Genomic DNA, 25167 nt, shown 5'->3' with positions numbered 1-25167 from the left:
AAATGGTGATTTTCTGTGGCTTATAAACCACAGCAAAATCTGAAGAGATTTTTACAGGAACAGTAAAAAGACACCAACCCCAGACCTACCAACCTACTAGATTTCAAAATCTTACTTCAGACTCATGGAAAGTGTTAGGTAACCTTAATACAATGTCACCAGCACTTCAGTTATAATTATAAATATAAGTTACATAAATGTACACATCGTTTTGCTTATTTGCTATCAAGAATGAAGCAGAAGAGCAGACAAGATTTATTGAATTGTACAGGCTATACCTGAAAGTCTGTACTAAATCATATAGCTGAAAATGCCTTGTACCATTTGTCTAATGGGAAAAGGGAAAATTCATACCATTTCCCAAGGAGAATAAAATCTGTTTTTTTTTAAAAGCAGCAAAGAATCCTGTGGCCCCTTATAGACTAACAGACGTTTAGAGGCATGAGCTTTCGTGGGTGAATACCCACTTCGTCGGATGCATGTAGTGGAAATTTCCAGGAGCAGGGTGTGTGTGTGTGTGTGTGTGTGTGTGTGTGTGTGTGTGGTGTGTGTGTGTGTGTGCGTGTGGTGTGTGCGCGCGCAAGCAAGAAGCAAGCTAGAGATAACAGGTTAGTCAGTCAGGGGAGGATGAGGCCTGTTCTACGCAGTTGAGGTGTGGCAAACCATAGGGAGAGAACTGGTTTGTAGTTATGGCAACCATCCACAGTCTTGTTTAATCCTGAAGCTGATGTGTCAAATTGCAGATGAACTGAAGCTCAGCAGGTTCTCTTTGAAGTCTGGTCCTGAAGTTTTTTTGCTGCAGATGGCCACCTTAAGATCTGTTTATTGTGTGGCCAGGGAATTGAAAGTGCTCTCCTAACAGGTTTTTGATATTGATTCCTAAATCTGAATAATATCTGATTGTTGTCCATTTATCCTCTTTCCGTAGAGACTGTCCCAGTTTTGGCCGATGTACATTAGCAGAGGGGCATTGCTGGCATATGATGGCGTATATTACATTGGGTGGATGTGCAGGTGAATGAACGGTGATGTAGTGGCTGATCTGGTTAGGTCCTGTTGACGTGTCGCTGGTGTAGATATGTGGGCAGAGGTTGCATCAAGATTTGTTGCATGGATTGGTTCCTGACTAGTTATTGTACTATGGTGCGGTGTGCAGTTACTGGTGAGAATATCTTCAGGTTGGCAGGTTGTCTGTTGGGAAAGGACTGGCCTGCCACCCAAGGCCTGCTATGGGTACACACGCATGGCCCCACAAATATGCAATATTTTATCGCTCAAAACTGGAACGACGCTTCCTCAGCTCTCGTCCACTCACACCTCCTTCTCCTCCATGCTAATTGATAGACATCTTCCATCATCTGGGCCATGGAAAGGAACTCTGGAAAAATTCCAACCACAATTTCAACAGCTTCCACTCCACCTCAACCTCAGCCTGGACCAATCTACACGGGAGGTCCACTTCCTGACCACCATGGTGCAATATAGTGATGGTCACATCTACACACCCTATACCGAAAACCTACCGACGCTATGTCTACACTTCATGCCTCCAGCCTTCCAGTCTCCGGGCAACACACAAGATCCATTGTCCTACAGCCCAAGCACTGAGGGTAACAACCGGCATCTGCTCTAATCCCTCAGAACAGAGACCAAACACCTACAAATAACTTCCACCAAGCAGTCCTCAAAAACTACAATACCCGCATGGAGGAAATAAAGAAACAGATCAACAGAGCCAGACGTGTACCCAGAAGCCTCCACTGGCAAGACAAACTCAAGAAAGAAACCAACAGGGACTCCACTGGCCATCACATACAGCCTCGCCTAAAACCCCTCAACACATCATCAGGGATCTACCAACCCATCCCTGGACAATGATCCCACACTTTCACAGCCTTGGGGTGCAGGCCAGTCCTCGCCAAACAGACCAGAACTTCAAAGGAACTTGCTGAGCTTCAGTTCAATCTGGCAAATTTGACAGCATCAGCTCAGGATAAACAAAGACTGTGAAATGGCTTGCCACTACAGAACCAGTTTCTTCTCCCTGTTGTTCACACTTCAGCTGCTAGAACAGGGCCCTCATCCTGCGCTGATTGAACTAAACCTTCACTTATTTCTAGCTTGCTTGCATATATATACCTGCCCTGAAATTTCCACTACATGCATCTACGAAAAGCTACTGCTCTCCAAAACGTCTGTTAGTCATAAGGTGCCACAGGATTCATTTGCTGCTTTTACAGATCCAGACTAACACAGCTACCCCTCTGACAGTTTTTTTTTAAAACTCTTAAAAGAACTTTCTTCAAACTGAACTACCATTCAATTTATTCTTGTTGCTTAAAACTGCCAGACATTGAAAATGTTCACGCCAAGTTAACTTGGTACATTATTTGGATATAACATATTTTATGTAATTTTTTTTCCTTTGGAGGGCTCACCTTGAGTCACTTATATTAGAAAAATAGTCATGCACAAATCAGTGCTCCAGGGGTGGGTTGGTAAGATTGAAGAAAAAAAATCAAACAGGTATGGAATCATCATTTTTCTCTCTTCCCTGCCATTTTCAAGCGCTAGACGCTCCAAAAACATTGGGACAAATACTGTGCTTGTCACCATAGCAACACAAACAAAACTTTGTGGGGCACTCTATTTTTTACATGCTTAAATTAAAAATGATCGGTGATGTTCAGTGTTTATGTCTTAAAGGAAATTATTGCTAACTCACAAATTTATTTGAAAAAGTGTAGCACTAACATCTATTCTATTATTGCTAAAAGTAAACAACAATTGAATTGTATACGAAAGGGCTACAGTGTACCTTGTCCATGTTTGCTCTCTTTTTGCTAAGAAAATGGGAGCTAAGAAAAAGGTTGGCACTAGTATGTGGAAAGGTTATTAAACTGGTTAAACGGTGTTTGAAAACTACTTGAGCAGTTTTTCAAATCAGCTGAAACTGATGGCAAACAAAATACTAAGCTGAAAGTGTTTCTAGAAACTTTTATTTACAATCTTTATCTACCGTAGGCATTTCTACTGTCTCCATCTGTGATGGGGTCTCTGGGGTGCAACCTGGACAGTAAGAATGCTATCCCCTCCGTCCCACCCACCTGAGTTGCCTCTCATACTGTGATGCTGATGTCAAGCTACAAACCTCTGACTGGCACTGCAGTCACACAAACATCCACAGGCAGAAACACGCCCAACTGAATTACAAGAATGGTCTCTCAAGCACTCATGAACCAACAATAGAGAGGTTCCAGCCAATTCTCTCCAGCTTAAAGGAGCCTTATTGAGGGTGCAGGAACAAATCATCCTGATGTGTAGAAAGACTAGCAAATATGGCAGGCGACCAGCTTAGTTTAACAGAGAAATCTTCGGTGAGCTTAAACAGAAAAAAGGAAGCTTACAAGAAATGGAAACTTGGACAGATGACTAGGGCGGAGTATAAAAATATTGCTCGAGCACGCAGGGATGTAATCAGGAAGGCCAAAGCACAATTGGAGTTGCAGCTAGTAATGGATATGAAGGGTAACAAGAAGACTTTCTACAAGTATGTATAGCAACAAGGTCAGGGAAAGTGTGGGACCCTTACTGAATGTGGGAGGCAACCTAGTGACAGATGCTGTGGAAAAAGCTGAAGTACTCAATGCTTTTTTTGCCTCAGTCTTCATAGACAAGGTCAATTCTCAGACTGCTGCACTTGGCAGCACTATATGAAGAGGAGGTAAGCAGCCCTCAATGATGAAAGAACAAGTTAAGGACTATTTAGAAAAGCTGGACATCCACCAGTCCATGGGGATGGATCAAATGCATCTAAGGGTGCTGAGGGAGTTGGCTGATGTGACTGCAGAGCCATTGGCCATTACTGTTGAAAACTCATGGTGATTGGAGGAGGTCCCAGATGACTGGAAAAAGGAAAATATAGTGCCCATCTTTTAAAAAGGGAAGGAGGATAATCCGGGGAACTACAGACCAATCAGCCTCACCTCAGTCTCTGGAAAAATTATAGAGCAGGTCCTCAAGGAATCCATTTTGAAGCACTTGGAGGAGAGGAAGGTGATCAGAAAGAGTCAACATGGATTCACCATGGGCAAGTCATGCCTGACTAACTTAATTGTCTTCTATGTTGAGATAATTATTCAATACTGGATGTTAAAAAATGTTTCAATACACACTACATAAAACAAAAATACTACATCACTTTTAAAGTTTACAACAGTATTACTCAACAGTGATTCATTATACTTGTTAATGCAAAAAGACAACATCATTGTTTTTTCCTCTGACAAAGTTTCATTGGTTTCTTCAGGTTCAATTTTCCCACGGTCAGGCTCAGATACCCTGGCTGACACAGAGCCTGGCTCCATCTTGAACTGGGGAGGGGGAAAGGGAAAAGAGATGACAATGACAGCTACCAGTCATACTGTACCATCTGCTATCCACAAGGCAAGGAAAGGGGATGCTAGAATGGCCTGCAGCTCATCACAGAAGCGGCATGTCTGGGGGTCTGCCCCAGAGTGGCTGTTTGCCTCTTTGGTAGGCTTGCCTCAGCTCCTTAAGTTTCATGCGGCACTGCTACAGGTCCCTGTTATAACCTCTGTCCTTCATGCCTTTGGAGATTTTTTCAAATATTCCAGCATTTCGTCTTTTGGAAGGGATTCGTCTCCCCATACAGTGATGGATCCAGTACCTCCTGTTCGGTCCATCCTCGAGCTATTTTGTGATTTTGGGACTGCATGGTCACCTCTGCTGATGAGATTGCATGGTCACCTGTACTGATCAGCTCGCGACGCTGGGCAAACAGGAAATGAAATTCAATAGTTCGCAGGGCTTCTCCTGTCTACCTGGCCACTGCATCTGAGTTGAGAGCACTGTCCAGAGCGCTCACAATGGAGCACTCTGGGATAGCTCCCAGAGGCCAATACCGTCGAATTGCATCCATACTACCCCAAATTTGACCCAGCAAGGTTGATTTCAGTGCTAATCCCCTCGTCAGGTAGGAGTACTGAAATCGATTTTAAGAGCCCCTTAAGTCGACAAAAATGGCTTCATCGTGTGGATGGGTGCAGGGTTAAATCGATCTAATGCTGCTAAATTCGACCTAAACTCGCAGTGTAGACTAGAAACTCAAATAAAAGTGTGAAATAAAAAATTTAGACCTAGCCCATGCCCCACACATTGCAGAAGTGATTCCTTATTGCACGTTAGGTGAAACTATTAACATTTCCACTTGTCCTGATATAGTGAATTTACCCAGAGGATGTAATTAAGTAGTCAGGGAGGGAATTTATCCAATTCTTTTTGTGCTAATAATTAAGAAATAAGACAGGTACTGTGGTGTGATACATTATAAGCCTGAGGCAACGTAAGTGATGAATTAACAGTTCATGCCCCGATATTAACAAACTACTGATGCCAAACTTAATTAAAAATGAATGTTTAACTAAGTCGATGCCATGAGATTGGGTCACGTCCACATCCTCCTAACACAACTTTCACATTTACAATCATGCATCTTAAAAATAAAACAAGTTCGTACTAACTGATAGAACGCCAAATTCTAACAAGGCAAGTTGTCAAACATCTTTCCAATTTCAGGTTTACAATTGCAATAAGATGTTTTATAATAGGGTATTATTGGAAAAAAGTTATCGATTGGGTGACATTTACAGATTCCATAGATTTTAAGGCCAGAAGGAACCATTATAATCTTCTAGCCTGACATCCTGCTTAACATAAGGTACAGAATTTCACTCAATAATTTCCTGTATCAGGTTCCAAAACTCCAGCCAGTCCTTATATGACTGGGATTGTATCATTATGTTGGCCTTTAAAACGAAAGACATATACATAATGGTTACCCATGGAGGTGTGGAACCTCCATCATTATAGTTTTTAAGAACAGGTGACATATGTACACCTGTGGGATGGTCTAGGTCTACTTCATCCTGACTCAGCACAGGGGGATGAATAAATGACCTCAAGGTCCCTTCCAGCCCTACATTTCTATGATTTATATTAATCTAGATTGGGATTTTTAACTGACTAGTGATTTCTAGTACATCGGTTTTTGGATGCTCAACTTGAGATACCTTAAAGGCCCTGATTTTCAGAAAGTGCCAAGAACTCACCCTGTGAAAATCAGGCCCTGTTAAGGGGTCTCAGTTTGGGTACCCAAAAATATACACATCACTTTTGAAATTCTTGGCCACATTGTTAAATAGGAGGCTAGAAGTTAACAACTTTTAAACCTTCCTCAGTAGAATGTTTGAAGAAACAGCTAAATGCTTTCTAATATATTGAACATTTAGAAACAGGTAAACCACCCATTTAGAAAAATGTGTTCACGTACACAGTTCATCCTTAAGCAATAAAATAGCAGGGTTCAACAGAACAAATTATGTAAAGTTTCCTAAATAATGTAGGTTTTGATTTGGAAATTGTTTGCAGCACCTCTGGCCCTAGTATTATATGCTTAATCAGTGAAAAAAAAGCTCTCTTACTAGTAATATCTTTATTCTTATCTTAATTAGTACCTTTTGTTATACTTTTCTGCAAGTGTTGAGAGAGTCTGTAACCTACATAATAAGTTCAGTTCCTCTGAGGTAGAACATGCAAAGCTTTGAAAAAACACGTCAGATCCACCGTGTTATGAAAGACCATTGAACAATTTTTATTTTGTGGAACAAAGTTTTAATAAATTGAGTCACTGTATATTATGCCAATGAGACTGGAGAAAAGTGTCAACACGGAAAAAAATTGCTTTTGTCCTGGGTATTTACTTCCTCTTTTTACAGACATGTAAACTCAACATTAATAAATAGCAACATTTTAAAATGGAAAAATATCTATTTTACCTGTTGATAAGCTAAATTAACATGTTCTTTAAAGAAGATATGACTGCTGCTGATCCTTGTGGGATCTTGGAAATAAGAGAAATCGTTCCCCCCCACCCCTTAAAATCACCTGTTGTAGTAGATTTATTCATAACAGGTACAGAATTTCCCTTAATAAAATCCTGTTTTGCTCCACTGACAAGATGCCAGTTATCCTACTAGCTTATCAGTATCCTATTACAATGTAGTAGCAAACATTTACATCGTGTACATCCCTACAACTAAATAACCCATCTGAGAAAGAAGCTTTGTGGAATGCAAATGAAGAACTTTAACAGAAAAGTGCTAATTTCAAAGCAAGTGGCCACTGTGTGTGATGACCAGATGTCAAAGACTCTAAGTGGATTCCTCAGTCTCAATCATCAAAGGAGAAGTCCGTGTGAGTAGTGATACGGTCAGCTTTGTTTTCTGTGAGAAGAAGCTACAAGTATGGATTCAAGGAAAGAGTCTTCATCTCTGAACTGTTTGGACTCTTACAGGGCAGAATAACTGAATGAGAAGACAGAGGTCCCCAGAGATATCCTGGGTAGCCCTGAGAGGCTTTTGGAAAACTGGCAGGTTTGGTATTATAGACTGACTCACCTGTACATATATTTTACCTGCTTTAACCTCTCAATAACTCACTTCTTTTTCTTAGCTAATAAACCTTTAATTAGTTTTCTATAGAACTGGCAACCAGCATTGTCTTTGGTGTAAGATCTAGAGTACCAATTGATCTGGGGTAAGTGGCTGGTCTCTTGGAACTGGGAGCAATGTGATGTGATCTTTGGTATAGGTGACCATCTATCAAAGACCAGTTTGCCTGAGTGGCAAGATAGACTGGAGTGGCTATCGGGACTGCATCTGACTCCATGGTAAGACTGGTATAGTGATCCAGGAGTTCACTTGTGTTACTACCTTGGTAAAAACTAATTATAGACACGCCACCAGTTTGGGGTGCATGCCCTGAGGTAGGCACACACAGTTGTGAGCCACTCCAGACAGCGTAACATTTTACCTCTATATTTGGCAGTGATGCACCAATACTGGAATATTGTGTCCAGTTCTGGTGTCCAAAACTGAAGAAGGTTGATAAATTAAAGAGGGTTCAGAGAAGAGCCAGAGACTGATTAAATGGTTAGAAAACATGCCTTATAGCGATAGACTCAAGGAGCTCAATCAATTTAGCTTAACAAATAGAAGGTTAAAGAGTGACTTGATTAGACTTCATAGGTATCTATATGAGCAACCAATATATCCTAATGGGCTCTTCAATCTACCAGAAAAAGGTATCACATGATTCAATGGCTGGAAGTTGAAGCTAGACAAATTCAGACTGGAAATAAATTATAACCAGCAGAGTAACTAACCATTACAACAATTTACCAAAGGTTGTGCTAGATTCTTTATCACTGACAATTTTTAAATCAAGAGTGGATGTTCTTCTAAAAGCTCCACTCTAGGAATTAATTGGGGAAAGTTCTATGGCCTGTGTTACTCAGGAGATGAGACTAGACTGTCACAATGGTCCCTTTTGGCCTTGGAATCTATGAACTCAGAGTGCCGGGATGGGGGAGAGGGAGGGGAAAGCTAGCCCTGTAACCATGGCACCTACAATTTAGCAAGGTGACTATTAATAATGTTAAAAAAGGTATGCTTCAATAACTAATGTCTGAATAAACAAAAGTTTATCAAACAAGAGTATTCTTCTGCTCTAGTCCTTTCACCTTAGGAATTTCAATGTATTAAATAATTATGTGGACTTTTATTCATCATATTAAAATATCTATTTTACAGTTTCCCACGCATCTTCACAAGGTTAAAGAGCGAAGAACCTACAAGCTTACTCCAATTTTAGCTGTCAGAGTATGTTCTGGCCAAACAATGAATTGTATCGTTTAACGGTAGTGGGGTGTTACAATTGTTTCCTAGTGGTCAAAGAAATCTTTCCTCTATGCCCATTTAACTCTTTCATGTAATACTGCATTTTTGCCTAAATCTCTCTTACAAAATATGCAGTACCGTGGAAGTAATCTTTTTGAAATTGTATATTCAGTTCTGAAGTTGAAATAGCGAAAAAACAGACTTTTTTCCTTTTTAATTAAATGAACTCTTGAATACCATTAGATATTCTGAAGGTAGCATAATTTCATTTCGTTTTAATCACATTATGAATATGTCTTTTATATTTACATATGCTTATCTCTTAGCCAAAATTATATCAATATGACTACCACATAAAAACATATGTTCCCAGATAGTACAAGTTGTGTGGTTAATGCATGTGCATACAAAAAAAATCAGGAAATTCAAAGTTGTGTTTCCCTGGCTGCTTCTGACAAATCAACATGAAAAATCAGAGACTATTCACTAGGCTGATTGCACTACATACTCAACCAATCTGACCTTAAATTGAACTTGCTATCTAGATGCTCTTCTTTCAGTGTTGATGGGTTATTCTCCACCCACTTTGAAGGGACACATTTATAGCCTTTAACAAGCATATTCTTTCACCAACAAATTCTAGCACTGAGACTAGTAGCAGATTAGAGATCACAGTCATGTTGAGGGAAGTAAACCTCACAGGCTATTGTTCAAACATATTAGGTAAACAAAATTACATCACTGAAGAATCTGTCCCAATGGCACGGGTCCCAGGCCATGAACTAAGTGTTGCCACTTTCACCATAACAATCAAAATCTTCCCTGTCCTCATCATCCACCTAATCAAAACTGTCATTGTGAAGACAAGAAGCCTTCATTAATCAAGACAGTGCTCCCTGCTCCAATTTATTCAATGTCACTACAAAAGTCATCTCTCCACCTTCACTATGTCACCTCCCTTAAATCTTTTTAATGAATTATTCAGAGAAGGAGTAAGCCTACTTCCTCAACTCTACAGAACCTTACTCCTTCATCTTTGCTCTTCGTTCCTATTTCCCTCAGTCCTTCCTTCTTCCACTTCCTTTTGGCCCCTTGCCATTATTTATGCTATACACAACAATCTCTACTTGTCAGCCAAACAACTGCTCAAGCTTACTACTTCCAGGAATCTTTCAAATCAACCACCTCTGCACATGCTCTTTTACCTGATGTCTTGTGCTCCATCTCACCTATGTCTTGTCCATTAGTTTGCAAACAGTTTGGAGCATGGCATGTATCTTGTTCTAAGCTTGTACACCACTATGCAAGTTTACAGTGCTATAAAGCTGACTTAACAATACTGAATTTATTTGGATGACATATTTCTTTCAAATCCAAGAAATATTCTTGCTTTTACAGTTTCCTAGAATTTATCTGAGCTCCTAAATGGTATGGAAATTGGGATCGGAAATCTCTAACTTCTGGAAACTAACTTGAAAGCCAAGGTAGTTATTCTCACTGGTTTAACCCAAGTACAAAAGAATGCACTTTTTGCCTTATTGGAGGAAAGTCTGATTGCCTCTTTCTCTATATTTTTAAAACCTGAGCTATAGCTGTAGCTAGACCAAAATGAATACAGTTATATATTTAGGGTTGCCATCCAACTCCAATCTATAGATGATGATTGGTTTGAAGCAACCGGTGTATGTTGATAAGTATTCTGAAGACTGATGAAGACCAAATTTCCTTGATTTACTATTTTCCAAAGTTCTGGTTTGAAATTTTCTGGAGATTAAGAAACTGTTCGTACATTTTTAATTCATACACTTTTCCTTTAGTGGGGTGGGCATAAAGTTGATATGCAGAAGATTTATTGTACTTTCAAAGGCCTAGTTTTCTTTGTCAAAGGATCTAACACCCTGTTGAAGCTTGAGCTAACCAAAAAAACTTTAATGCAAGTTCTAGTTATTGAAAGCACACACCAAATATTAATATTAGCTTTCATGAAGTGAACTCTGCCCCATTCCTACTGATAATGTCTGAACAAATAACAGACTGACATCAAACTTGTCTTGTTACAGTGAGTAGAGTCATACTAGTCTCTACTGTTGTTCTGTTTAGGAAAGTCAGCAAAAAGGCAAACGTAGAAATGTGCAAATGTCAGCTTTCATGGTGAATGCCTGAAAAATGTCTTGTCTTCAGAAGCAGCCTTTAAATATATGTCTTTTCTTCCTTGGCTGTAAGTAAAGAGGATTTTGTTCTGGAATGTAATTTAGTGCTGTATCACATCCTTCCCTGAAGAACATCTGACCTTTAAAGGGCAAAGTAATTAGCCTTCCTTTCCAGGTTAAATTTCCAGACCAAGGGTTTACTTACAAAATGCTACCTTAAAACCCAGGGTTTACAGCTAGATTTTGTGAAGATAGGAAAACAACATCTATACATGACACTCCAAACACTTTACTGCTAGGGAAATGAAGTCTTAGAGAAGATTCTTCATAGCAGTCAACTACACATGAACTACTCTCCAATGCTACAGAATAACTTTTGGAAGTTTGTCTTGTGAACAGATTTAGGACCAACATTTTAGCACTGCTCTAAAATATATTAGAAATAGAATAAATATATCCTTTAAAATATACACTCTTCACCTTATTTGTCTCACTGAGGACATGACCATTATGCTTATTATACAGTGCACTTTTCAATGAAGAGCAGCGATGTGGTAGACAAATTAAGCCAGCCTTTCAAGGGCATGTCAACAAATGGAAGGAACATCAGAACAACTTTTTATTTGCTGCCTTGTTTATCTACTGTTTATCATTTTAGATGTGTTAACCGTCTGACACCTTCCACATTCATGGCGAAATTACTGCAGGAGTCATTTTCTAATTACACTATCTCACATATGCTGCTTAGTGATTTCCCTAGACATTTTTGGGGACATCAGACATTTTCATATTTCATTTGCCTACATTCTCAGAATTGTAGGTCATCCAACAGTATTGTTCTTTGGCTTCAGCTCAAAGCCAGTCAAAATCTCTTACAGAATGTGTGTTATCAGATGCGTAGAGTTCTGCTTGTTTCTTTCAAGAAGACAATAAAGAAAATGGATCTGAATTCAAATTGTTGAAAAGCCAAGAATAAAACTGAAATTCCCCTGTAACCAGGACATTTTTCTGCCTGAGCCTCATAAAGTATACACGCACACCACACTATATCCAGACCTATGCCCTTCCTGGTATTTGGTTTTGTGACTGACAACAAAAACTTCCAGCTAAGCTGTTTACACAAACCTCGCTGTTCTTCGGTTTTCCTTAAGTAGCCCTAGTTCCTTCTGTCAGAGACAACAACCCATCTTACACCGTGTTAAGTGATAAGATCCACCTAACAGCATGAGTCTGCAATAATTACTGAGTTTTACATACAGTTCTAACCCCTCAGCAAGGGTGACATAAGCAGCCCTGCATCCATAATGCAGGATCATAGAAACACCCCACTCCTGTACACTCAAATTTAGCTGATGTCCATTGCAGCAAGCAAACTAATATCTTTTTGGGCTGCAGGCCTGCCACACAGTGCAACTCTCAGTAAAGATAAAGGCATTCAAAAGGGAACTAATGGAAGAGTTACTTTTAAGAATTAATGAACAACACACATCTAGGATCTCTCTGCAGGACCAGTTTAAAATTGTTGTAGCAAACACCACAGACTCAGAGTGACAGAACCGAAACATGGTCATGAAAGAAAAGTTACAAGAAATAAAAGAGAGGGTACTGGAAAACTCTGCTCCTGCAAAAATATTGGCAAAGTGCAGCTTGATGATAGAGCAGCTGGAGAACAGACTGGTAGCCAACAATAATCATGTATTCAGGGTACTGGTAGAGAAAAATTCCTGACCCAATTAACTTTACAGGAAAATCTGTTGCAGGCTGAAACCAAGTGAAGATAAGGAACTAACTTACAAGAAGAAAGAATGCACCAGCTCTAAGCAGGAGAACATATAACCCAAGAATGGAGGTGGGAATGCCCATTTTGACTCTGATGACCAGGAACAAGTTGTGAGGGAAATCAAGGATTAATTTCAGAGAACAAAAACTCTTCTCATATTCAGCCCAACGCCAGGTCTGAGTTCAGAATGTACAAAAATTAACAACCATTCTAGGCTGAAGGAGTAAGAGAAAGAGGAAGAGATGGATGCCTCCCTCCCATTTCCAGAAACAAAGGACTTATGGAGAACACATTTTATCATTACAGACACAAGTAGACTGTTAAGCAGAGAGCAAAGGCCATCACTGGATAGTCTGCTATAGGAGCAGAACATTAGATTGATCACCATCTACTGCAATATTGTTGAATTTTGTAGATCATTCTGGGTGAATTGCACCCAGAGGCAGAGGTGCAGTGCATCGTGTAAGCCTCACAGAGTGTTACAAGGGAGAACTACACATGAAGTCACCATGGTGGGGAGACCTCTACACACCCACTGTGTCTTCCCGAGGTTGTCACATAAGGTGTGATATAGGCCAGGCCAAGGGAGGAGTCTAGAGATGCATAATTATATAGCAGCTCATGCAAAATAGCACAGAGGGTGATGCAGTCACTGATCTAGTCCACAGGTGAGAGAAGGGAGGGAGAGGGAGGGGGGAAAATGGGGGAAAGAAGGGATTCTGTTGCAGTCCCACGCTGAATCCAGACTCTGCAATCTCTCACACATCATCCATGTAAACTCCAGTTATTCAGTCTTCATGCAGATAACACTTTCAACAGGATCCTAAATGAAATTTAAATGTGCTTGGTTTCATGTTTGATTTCACTTGCAATATGTGCTTTGCTACATCTGTACTTTTTATATTCCTTGGAACTAGGAGTGGATACATGAGCAGGAACTATGATTTTGCGTACTTTCAGCAACTCCCACACCCAAACTCCCTCCCAGACCCTACACCCCCAGCCCTGAGCTCCAGGAGTAAGCCAGGGGCACCTCCCCACCACAGTACAGTACTGTACAGTATATAATGCCTTTTGTTTGCCCCCCAAAATTTTCCTTGGAACCTAACCCCCTGCATTTACATCAAATCTTATGGGAAAATTGGATTCGTTTAACACCGTTTCACTTAAAGTTGCATTTTTCAGGAAAATAACTACAACATTAAGTGAGGAGTTACTGTACTTGAATTTATAAAGGCTAGCTTCTTTAAACCCGTGGTTCTCAACCTTTCCCACATACGGAAACCCGAGCCCAGCCACCCACATATTAAGCATGTATCTTAGCTTTGTAGTGCACCCCGTGCCATGGAGCCCCAGGCAGTTGCCATCCCCTAAAGCTGGCCCTACACTTGCAACAACCCTAAACCGGTCCTGTGACGGCCCCTTCCACGGTCATGACCTACAGGTTAAGAAACACTGATCTAGATGAGATGATGTACCCCATGGAAAACCTCTGAGTATCCCTAGGGGTACATGTACCACTGGTTGAGAATCACAGTTTTAAACCATGCACAAAAACTACTACAGCTAAAATAGCTTTGAAATGTGTGCTTTGGAGTGTGATTTTCAAGTGTGTAAGTCAATTACACACCCCAAGTGCCACTAAGTTGACTTGTACTCCTGAGTTATACACTTTTGAAAATCCCAACCAAAATGCACATGACTCCAAAAGCACTTCAAACTGTGTAACCCGTGGCAGACACCAAACCAACAGCAACAAAGTATTTGATTATGTACTATCAGACAGGAAAAATTTTAAATACACACCACCACTAGGTAACTCCTGTTGCACTTCCCACCAGCTCTGAGTGGTAGAAGTTGTCTCTTTGGCGATTTCAGAAATAATGACCTTCAAAGGCTGTCTTGTACTTCTTGCATAATTACTTATACACCTCTACACCACTATAACGCGACCTGATATAACACAGGTTCGCATATAGCACGGGAGCAGCGGGGCTCGGGCAGCGCTTTAAAGGGTCTGGGGCTCCATCTGCTGTGGGGAGCCCCGGGCCCTTTAAATCACCGCCGGAGCCCTGTCGCTGCTACCCCGGGACTGCAGCAGCAGGGCTCCGCTGGCTGTTTAAAGGGCCTGGGGCTCCGGCTGCTGCCTCAATTTTGTCCTTTCCTACATACCAATCTTTTTTCTATAAATGATAGAAATAAACATCCAAAATAGATATACTTAAGTATAAATCTACTCATGTCCATCTTACAATATACAGATTATTTGTGAACTACATGCCTTGCTTATTCCTTCTTTAAACATACATTTCAAGTGATAACATAAAATCTTATAATACATAGCTTCATTTTTTCCTCACTTAAAAAATAAAATCAGGATAGCATTTACAACAGCATCTTCAGTTCCACAGATGAATTTCTTTAGACTTAAACTACCAGTATGACAATACTTGAAATATTTACAAGATCAGGAAAAAACATTAAATTACCACAACGTACAATTTCCTGTTATTTGCCTCTTTAGTGACATAGGTGGAAAGAGATGCCAAGAAATTTCTAACCTACCCGCTCCAACTTCTTTTTCTTCCTCTTCAATGTTGTTCTTGATACTATCATATTCCTCATCAATTGTCTGGTTGCCACGTATCTGAGACAGAATTCTCCGTGCTTTCTGAGTTTGGCCTTTCTGAATCAGCCAGCGGGGGCTTTCAGGAAGAAACAGGAAGCCAAAAAACTGTATAATTGCTGGAACTGCTGAGAGGCCCAGCATGTACCTACAAACAAACAAAAATATCTTTAATTCAAACTTTAAAATGTCTCACATCTGCAAGTTCTCCAGCTCCCATTAGCCACTTTCTGAAAACACATCCTGCAGCTTAAATAACCAAATGGGTGAATGTATGCTTCACAAAAGCAGCTTCCAGAATTTTCAATCAGAATCAAAAGGAATCTTGAAGAGACTGTCGTGCTGCTTACATTTAACTTGGGTGTTAAAAAAGACAAATAATCACTACAAAGACTAACTTGCAATTTCATCTCTATACAAAATAATTATGGTACAACACATCTGCCTTTATGACCGCACTTCTCAGCACCATCAACAGAAGACTCGACATTATAATTGCCATTTCTACAAGGCAATTCACATTGATGGCCCCAAAATGTAAAACTCCCCCAAAGAAGTTCCCAGGATGTTTTAAAAAATCCCAGGAGATGGAGAAAATAGCCTCAAAAACAAATGCTATGGCAGTCTTAAAAATATCAAATTCTTCACTGGAAACCCTTCAGAAAATGGGGAAATGGCAGAAGTGCTAAATTACTTCTTTGTTTCAGTTTTCATCAAAAAGTTTAGTAGCGATTAGACGTCTAACATAGTTAATGTCAGTGAAAATGAGGTAGGATCAAAGGCTCAAATAGGAAAACAAGTAGTTAAAAATTACACAGACAAGCCAGATATCATTCAGTGTCCAGGGCCTGATGAAATAATCCTAGACTACTCAAAGAGCTGACTAAAGAGCTATCTGAGCCATTAGTGATTATCTTTGAAAAAAGTCATGGAAGACAGGAGAGATTCCAGAGGACTAGAAAAGGGCATATATAGTATCACTCTATAAAAAGGGAAATAAGGATAACCCGGGGAATTACAGACCAGTCAGCTTAACTTCAGTATCAGGAAAGATAATGGAGTAAATAATTAAGCAATCAATTTGCAAACATCTAGATGATTGTAAGGTGATAAGTAACAGTCAGCATGGATTTGTCAAGAATAAATCATGTCAAACCAATCTAACAGCTTCCTTTGACACAGTAACAAGCTTTGTGGATGGGGAGAAGTAAAGATATATCACATGTAAGGCTTTTGATACTGTCTAATGAGCTTCTCATAAACAAACTAGGGAAAATCAACCTAGATGGAGCTACTATAAAGGGGGTGCACAACTTATTTTAAAACCATTCCTAGAGAGTAGTTATCAGTCGTTCACAGTCAAGCTGGAAGAACATATCAAATGGGGTCCCACAGGGATCAGTTCTGGGTTCAGTTCTGTCCAATATCTTCATCAGTGATTTGCATAATGGCACAGAGCTACACTTATAAAGTTTGTGGATGATGTCAAGCTGGGAAGGATTACAAGTGCTTTGGAGGATAAGATTAAAATTCAGAATGATCTGGACAAACTGGAGAAATGGCCTGAAGTAAACTGGATAAAATTCAATAAGAACAAATGCAAAATACTCCATTTCAGAAGGAACAATCAGTTGCAGACATACAAAATGGTAAATGACTGCCTAGGAAGGAGCAATGCAGAAAGGTGTCTGAGGGGGCATAGTGGATCACACGCTAAATGAGTCAACAGTGCAACACTATTGCAACAACAAAAAAAAACACAACGTCATTCTGGGATGCATTAGAAGGAGTGTTGTAAATGAGACGTGAGAAATAATTCTTCCATTCTTACTCAGGCCTCAGTTGCAGTATTGTGTCCACTTCTGGGCACCACATTTCAGGAAAGATATGGCCAAATTGGAGAAAGTCCAGAGAAGAGCAACAAAAACAATTAAAGATCTAGAAAACATGACCTATGATAGAAGATCTTAAAAAATGGGTATGTTTAGCCTAGTAAAGAGAAGATTGAGAGGGGACATGATAACAGTTTTCAAGTAAAGAAAAGGCTGTTACAAAGAGGAGGGAGGAAAAATTATTCTCTAACTTCAGATGACAGGACAAGGAGCAATGCTCTTAAATTGCAGCAAGGGAGGTTTAGGTTGGACATTAGGAAAAACTTGCTGTCAGGGTAGTTAAGCACTGGAATAAATTGCCTAGGGAGGTTCTAGAATCTCCATCACTGGAGATTTTTAAGAGCAGGTTAGACAAACCTGCCAGCAATGGTCTAGATAATATTTAGTCCAGTCATGAGTGCAGGGGACTGGACTAGATGACCTTTTGAAGTCCCCTCCAGTCCTATGATTCTATGCTGGGATTACGAACACACATGATAACACAATAGTCACTAAACACTAGTGTAAATCAGGACTAACTCCACTGAAATCAATGAAATTGAACTGGTATAAAATCAGCTACAAGGTAATATGGCCCATAATTTCTTCTATTTCCCATCCCTAATGGTTCCATTCTTGTAGACCAGAAGGTGATTTAAACAGGTGAGGATACTGCCCTCGGAAATGCTTGGAAGATAGGATGCTCATCGATTTTAATCTAGATGGCTCACAAGAATGAGTCTGGAGGTAAAAGCCCCACATGTCAGCAATCGCAGTAGCGAAGAGTCTTGAGTTGATAAATACCCCAAGTCCTTACCTGGGCTATTTACAATATTGTTTTAGGGTTTTGTTTTGTTTTTTTGGGGGTGGGGGGAGGGAACTTGGGTTTGTCTCTTCAGTGAGAGGAGGGAGGGGAGGAAATGATAAGAGAAAATTGGTTATAGAGAGAAGGGACAAATTCTGTCTCTGATGCTTGAGTCAAAGTAGAATTCTCCTCACTCTCCCATAGCCATATTGGTTTTTCAGGGCTTAAAAGTAACCCACTTACGTTGTGTCAGTAAAGCTGCTGTGAGTCTGTATATACACAGGAGTAAGGATCTATGGAGTAGACATTTACAATTTTCTGACTATATGCACAAACGCAACAGAGAAACTTCATTTTAATTGACACAGGACCCACCCATGTAAAAAAAAAAGTTCATTTTTGACTTTTGGAAGCTAGTTTGCCTTGATCCAGCTCTAGAGTCTTTAAAAGTCCAATTCAAAACAACACCATCATCCATATGTGGAGTTGGAATTTACTCTTCCATCTACAATACGCTGGCTGAGCTAACATTCTGTGATCATCTCCAGGGTTGTGGTTGGGAGAACTAGCTAGGCTGCCAATGCTGGAACCCCGTAATGATTAACAACTTTATGTCATATCTTGCCCTGGCTACATGGGGCAATCAGAACAGAAGACAAAAGTAAACTGACAGTACAGAGTCCTAGAGTTCTGATCTATGTGCTTGCTTATTTCTTCTGTTTTATTTCTTCTAAAATAAAATGACAGACATGAGTAATAATAAATAATGTATTTGCAAACACAAATATATTAGTTTTCAAAACAGTAAAACTGAAATACAATTACATATTTCTAACACACTGCACTGAAGAATTATAGACTATAAAAGATCCAATCATACACATGTCTAGAAACATACGCTTGGCTCAGCTCTAAAGTGAGTTTTTTCCCCACACTGAATCCAGGATATTCCATAACATCCAAACCTAAAGCAGATTTCCACTTATGCAAACTAGTTTTCACAATTATACGTACTCAAAGTATTTCTGCATATATTTTTGTTCAGAATATACTCCAAAGGATCCCCATGTGTATGAAGTTCATATAGTTTTCTGGCTTTTCAGCATGGTAATGAAAAAGTGTTATTTAGCTCACAAAGAGGTCTTTCACTTAAAATATCACAGAAGGTCAGGCAAAGGCAGAAGTCCTCCAGTTTCATGATCTATCTCAAAAAAATCTTAAAGAATAAAATGTCCTTCAGCTTTTCTAGCCAAAGTTTGATTTGTTTAGAAATTATGGCTATTCAAAAAAGAACATCCAGGAAGGTAACAGCATAATTTAAGTAATTTTTTTTTTAAATTCATCTTTTTATTGTACGTGAAACCACCACATGCATCAAGCATTGGAAGAAACCTGAAGATATCTGAATATTTTATTTCAAATGGTCCTGGAACCACTCTAAATGCAGCTAAAACTTTGTTCACTTCATTAGTTATCTTGACTGTACTAGCTGCAAACAAACCCCTAGTAAATTGTTTATACAGCAAAGTTTAGTATACAAACATCCTCACACCCTGAAATAATTCCATTAGCTAACAGAATTAACAGTGGTTATTTTAACTGGACCTGAAAAACAAATGTTTTTCAGTCTCAAGGTGCATGCTTCCAGACAGGGGGTGGGGGCAAAAAAATCTCATTCTTGGACATTTTGCAAAGTACACTATAAAGATAAAACAACCAAAAAGTGCGGAGAGGGATTTACAGTGAACCAGAAGCTGGACATGAGTCAACAGTGTGCCCTTGTTGCCAAGAAGCCTAATGGCATATTGGGCTGCATTAGTAGGAGCACTGCCAGCAGATCGAGGGAAGTGATTATTCCCCCTCTATTCAGCACTGGAGTATTGTGTCCAGTACTGGGCCCTTCCACTACAGAAAGGATGTGGACAAACTGAAGAGAGTCCAGCAGAGGGCAAAGAAAATGATATGGGGGCTGGAGCAGATGACTTATGAGGAGAGGCTGAGGGAACTGGGATTATTTAGTCTGTCGAAGGGAAGAGTGAGGGGGCATTTGATAGCAGCCTTCAACTACCTGAAGGGGGGTTCCAAAGAGGATGGACTTAGGCTCTTCTCAGTGGTGGCAGATGACAGAACAAGAAGCAATGGTCTCAAGTTGCAGTGGGGGAGGTCTAGGTTGGATATCAGGAAAAATTATTTCACTAAGAGGGTGGTGAAGCATTGGAATGGGTTACCTAGGGAGGTGGTGGAAACTCCATCCTTTACGGTCCAGCTTGACAAAACCCAGGCTGGGATGATTTAGTTGGGGTTGGTACCGTTTTGAGAAGGGGGTTGGACTAGATGAACCTCCTGAGGTCTCTTCCAACCCTGATATTCTATGAACTATCAGATGGTAAATTCCAAACCTTATTTGTGAGTAGACTGCAGGAAAGATGTTGAAAGGACAAGTAAAGACAACTCAGGAAACGATATCCTGTCACCTACTATAAAAAGAAAAGCAGACACAACAAAGAGAAATCTAGAGAAGAAAGCTGTAGTGGGCAAAGCTGACTGAGCAGCATTTGACCAACATATCTGACAACTATCACCAGTATTCACTAAGTAATTAGCCATGTGGCTACCACACACTATTCATGAATATATTTATTCAATGAACACCAGTAAACTTCATCAAATGATATCCTCAACATATGGTTCTTCCACCATTTGTCCATCTCTAATAGTAAGTTAATGTTTTAAAAGAGAGGACTAAATATATTACAATCACACATAATCCATAACTCGTTTATTCCTTTAAATTAAAGGGAGGATGAGGTAACAATAAAACCAACTGAACTTCCATAAAAGCATATATCATTTTGGATGCTGCTGCAATAACAAGATAAAGATATCAATTCTTAGGCCTTGTTTTGCTCCTTTACACCAGTATTCACAGTTATACCAGTATAAAAGGTGCTTATACCATCATAGAAGGTCTAATTTGGCAAAGCAAAATAAGCTATTTGTTATAACTGCATCTACACTAGGGCTTTCACCAGCTTACCTATGTTTGCAATAAATAAATAAATAAATCATACCCCTTACTACAGTTATACTAGTAAAACTTAAGTGACATCTGAGCATTCAAGTAAGAGCTGTGCCATACATACCCTACAGCTGTTGATCACCAACGTAAACAGACCTATGAGCATCAGATTATTTACAAGGTAAGGCAGCTATTGTTTACTTCCACCTACTGATGGACCTCCACCAGATTCCTACTTTTATCTTTTAATTAATTTACTATAATCTTTATATTGTCATTTTTCCTCTAAGTGATACAATATATTTAAAAATATCAATAGGTTTTAACAGCAATACTAGGCAAATCATTGATTTTTTTACTTTGTAAAAAATTGTCAAAAAAAATCATTTGGGGTCAAACTGAAAAGAAAATTTTGAAATATTTTGGCAAACTGAAAAGTTGGAAAAAAAAACTTTGAGGCAAAACCAAGTGCTTCATTTTGAATATTTATTAAAATGTTTAATTTTTAAAAATAAAGTTTGAGAAAATTTTGCAGGTCATTTCAACTAAAATAATTTTTTATTTCATTTAGCTGTTAAAACATTTTGATTTTTTTCTGAATTTTTGGGTTTTCTTTTAAAACCAAAACAATCTGGCAAAATAGACACAAATTCACAAAATGTTTTGGGATCACTTAATCTACATTTTCTTCTACCACAAAAAAGTTTTACTCGAAATTTTTCGCCCAGCTGTATTAGCTAGGTTCCTGGCTCCCAGGTGAGGCGATGTCAGAAGAAGTTTGTCAGGTTCTTCAAAAAGTATGTTGCTCCAGAATGGAATGAGTGTGCACAAGAATAGTGGAATATTGTAAAGAAAAAAGATTTCCTACTGTAATAATTTTAAATATAGCAGAAAATGGGTGTTGAAAATGAGGGCTATAACTATTATTTTTCTGAATATTAGATGTACCTCATTTTACCTGCTTGATAGTATTCTGTCTGACTGCCTGGAGTTAAACGAAATGAAGCTATTGGGAGGGTTGGGGGAACAAACAGAAAACAAAATGATAGTGTTAAGGTCTCTCCAAGAAAAATACCAAGGGTCCTTAAGAGAACAATGGGGGACCTGTTCATTGGGAAATGCCTACCAGCCTGTCTCCAGCCAGGTTAACAGTCCTATTTTTCCAAGCCCAGAGTCTAAAATCAAAGGACTGCTAAGGCCAGGTCTGCACTACAAACTTCTACTGGCATAGCTGCTTAGGTCAGGGCTGTGATTTGTAACAGACATAGCTATGCTAACAAAAGGCCATAGGGTAGATGTGGTTATACTGGCAGAACTTCTCCATTATAAATTGCATCCACACTAGAAGCACCTTGCCTGTATAGTATACCGGTGAGGCTATACCAGCAAAATGCTCCTAGTGTAGATCCTCAGCATTAAAAACCTCTGCCTTGAAACTAAGGCTTTGTCTGTGCTACACAATTTTGTTGACAAAAGGCAGTCTGTCTCTCCCAACCCAGAAATGGAGGAAATTGGGCTAAGGGGAACTTACCAGAAGTGGCAATGAAAGATTAAGGTTTAGGTAATATCAGAGGTGTGTAGACTTTTGGTTGTTTTAACCCTCCTCTCTGCTTGCTTCATACCTTTTGGTGTATAAACAAGAAGCTCATTTTGGCATTCTCCACTCCTCTGGGACCTCATCCATCCCCCATGAATTTTCAAAGATAATCGTTAATGGGTCTGAGATTGCTTGAGCTAGTTCCTTAGGTACCCTACAGTGAATTTTATCAGGCCATGCAAACTTAAATACATTTAAATATTCTTTAACCTGTTCTTTACCTGATTTTGGCTTGCATTCCTTCCCCCTTGTTGTTAATATTAATAGTGTTCAGAATCCGGTCACAATTTACTTTTTTAGTGAAGACTGAAGCAAAATAGGCATTAAACTCATCAGCCTTCTTGATGCCATCAGTTATTAGTTCTCTCTTCCTGCTAAGTAGAGGACCTACACTTTTCTTCATGTTTTTTTTACTCCTAATGTATTTATAGGACCTCTTCTTATTGCATTTTACATCCCTTGGTAGATGTAACTCATTTTGTGACTTACGCCTTCTGATTTGGTCCCTACTTGTTTGTGCTATTCTTTTGGTTTCCATTTTTGTAGAATAAACATATATATAAAATGTACAAGGTGCTCTCCATACGCATAGGAAGACAGTCCCTGCTCTGAAAACCATAGTCTTAACACACCACACACACAGTTGAGGAGTTATCTGCTTTCCCCTACTAGTTCCTAACCAAACATTGGGGAAGGCATGTTGGAGACTGGGGACATTTCCTACTAGAAGGGTGGAAAGGTTACTGATATTCACTTCTGATGAAACCCCAGACTGCTTAACTCCTAGCAGACAGAAAACCCTTGTGATGCCTGGACTAGTGATCTCTGTCTGTCCAAGCCAAGTCCATTTAAGGGGACCCAATCCCAGGCATTAGGTAAATAGCCATTTGGCTTATGGTTAATATAGTTTTGGTACAAATACTAGTAAGGTAAATGGTTTTATAACAAGACAGGCATTTAGAATCTGCTCAAAAAATTTAAAAGGGAACTACTGGCAGAACATGAAGAAAATCAAAGGTTAATTTACCTTTTACTTCAGATTAATAAATTTACAGAAGAAAACTGAAAGCAGATAACTGACACTTGAAATAAACTGGAAGGGTAATTTACACTTAAATAAAGTCACTGTTCTGAGTTACATGCAACTGTACTTTGTTCTTCTGTCTGATTTAAAAATTGAAAAAAAAAATCCTGAAACTGTAAAAGCTAATTCTTTAGATACTGACAGAGGTTTTCCAAACATGCCTAGCAATTCATTTATTTGCTGGGAATTGTAAACTATGCAACAATTTTAATTTAGTTGCATAATTATATAAAAACATAGTCCAGATAAGAAGGCCTTTCATGCTTGTTAGACATACATCTTCAAAACATAATAAAGCCCTTCACATTTGCTGTTCATTTGTAGCTTTTATTTTCCCCCAATAAATAAGCAGTTAACTCTTGATTTAATCTTAAATAGTGCACAGGATCTGGTCCAAAAAGGGACTATAATTAAGGCTAAGATTATGTCACAAAGGTCACGATTTCTAGAGACCCCCATGACATTTTCCGCTTCAGTCCCAGGGCAGCGGGGCTGGAGCTGTCAGCTGATGGGGGGCCCTCCCATGCGGGCAGCAGTTGCTGCACCTTCCCTCCCCTCCTGCAGCACGGCTCAGGCTCAGGCTCTCATTACCCTGTCAGCCCCATTTTTCCAACAGTTATTTTTAGTAAAAGTCAGGGACAGGTCACAGGCATCCATGAATTTTTGTTTATTGCCCGTGACTAAAATCTTAGCTATAACTAAATCGCTCAGTAATAGAGACCAAAATGCAATTAAATTCAAAATCCTTGGGGGGGGGGGGGGGGGGGGGGGTAAGCTAGTAAAGTGGAAATTTCATGGAACAGTCACAAGACTGACATGCCTGAAAGCTGCATGGAAATGTTTTAAAAACATCATAATAGAGGCTCAAACTATATGGAAAAAAAAATCCACACCACCACCACACACAGCAAAGAGACCAAAAAATTGCCACTATGGCTAAACAGAGTAAAAAAAGGCATTTAGAGACAAAAAGACATCATTTCAAAACTGGAAGTCAAATCCTACTGAGCAACATCGGAAGGAGCATAAACTCTAGCAAGTCAAATGTAAAAGTATAATTCAGCAGCCAAAAAAGAATTTGAAGCGCAACTAGGCAAAAAAAAAAAAAATGTTTTTAAGTACATCAGAAGCAGGAACCCTGCCAAACAATCAGTGGGTCCACAGGATGATCAAGATGCCAAAGAAGCACTTAAGGAAGAGATGGCTGTTGAGGAGTATTCTTTGCATCAGTCTTCACTGAATAGGACATGAGGGAGATTCTCACACCCCTGAGAACTGTTTTTAGGAATCTAAGGAAACCTAAGGAAACATCCTAGACTGAGGTGTCAATAGTGGAGGTTTTGAACAAATTGATATATTAAACAGTAATAAATCTCGAGAACCAGACAGTTTTATTCATCCAAGAATTCAGATATGAAATTGCAGAGCTACTAACTGTGGTATGAGCCTATCACTTAAATCAGCCTCTGTACCAGA

At 39.4% G+C, this 25167-nt stretch overlaps 1 protein-coding gene across 1 annotated transcript in view; it reads right to left on the bottom strand.

The window, feature by feature from the left end:
- The window catches only part of SLC2A13 (solute carrier family 2 member 13), a 341963-nt gene that overhangs the window by 217042 nt on the left and 99754 nt on the right, over nucleotides 1-25167 (bottom strand). The window contains exon 3 of the mRNA XM_032803991.2: nucleotides 15255-15463. Within this exon, the coding sequence (XP_032659882.1) occupies nucleotides 15255-15463 (209 nt within the window). The remainder of the gene's footprint in view (nucleotides 1-15254; nucleotides 15464-25167) is intronic.

This window comes from Chelonoidis abingdonii, chromosome 1 (assembly GCF_003597395.2).
Source record: "Chelonoidis abingdonii isolate Lonesome George chromosome 1, CheloAbing_2.0, whole genome shotgun sequence".
Classification (NCBI taxonomy): domain Eukaryota; kingdom Metazoa; phylum Chordata; order Testudines; family Testudinidae; genus Chelonoidis; species Chelonoidis abingdonii.
This window is presented reverse-complemented; position numbering and strand designations above follow the sequence as displayed.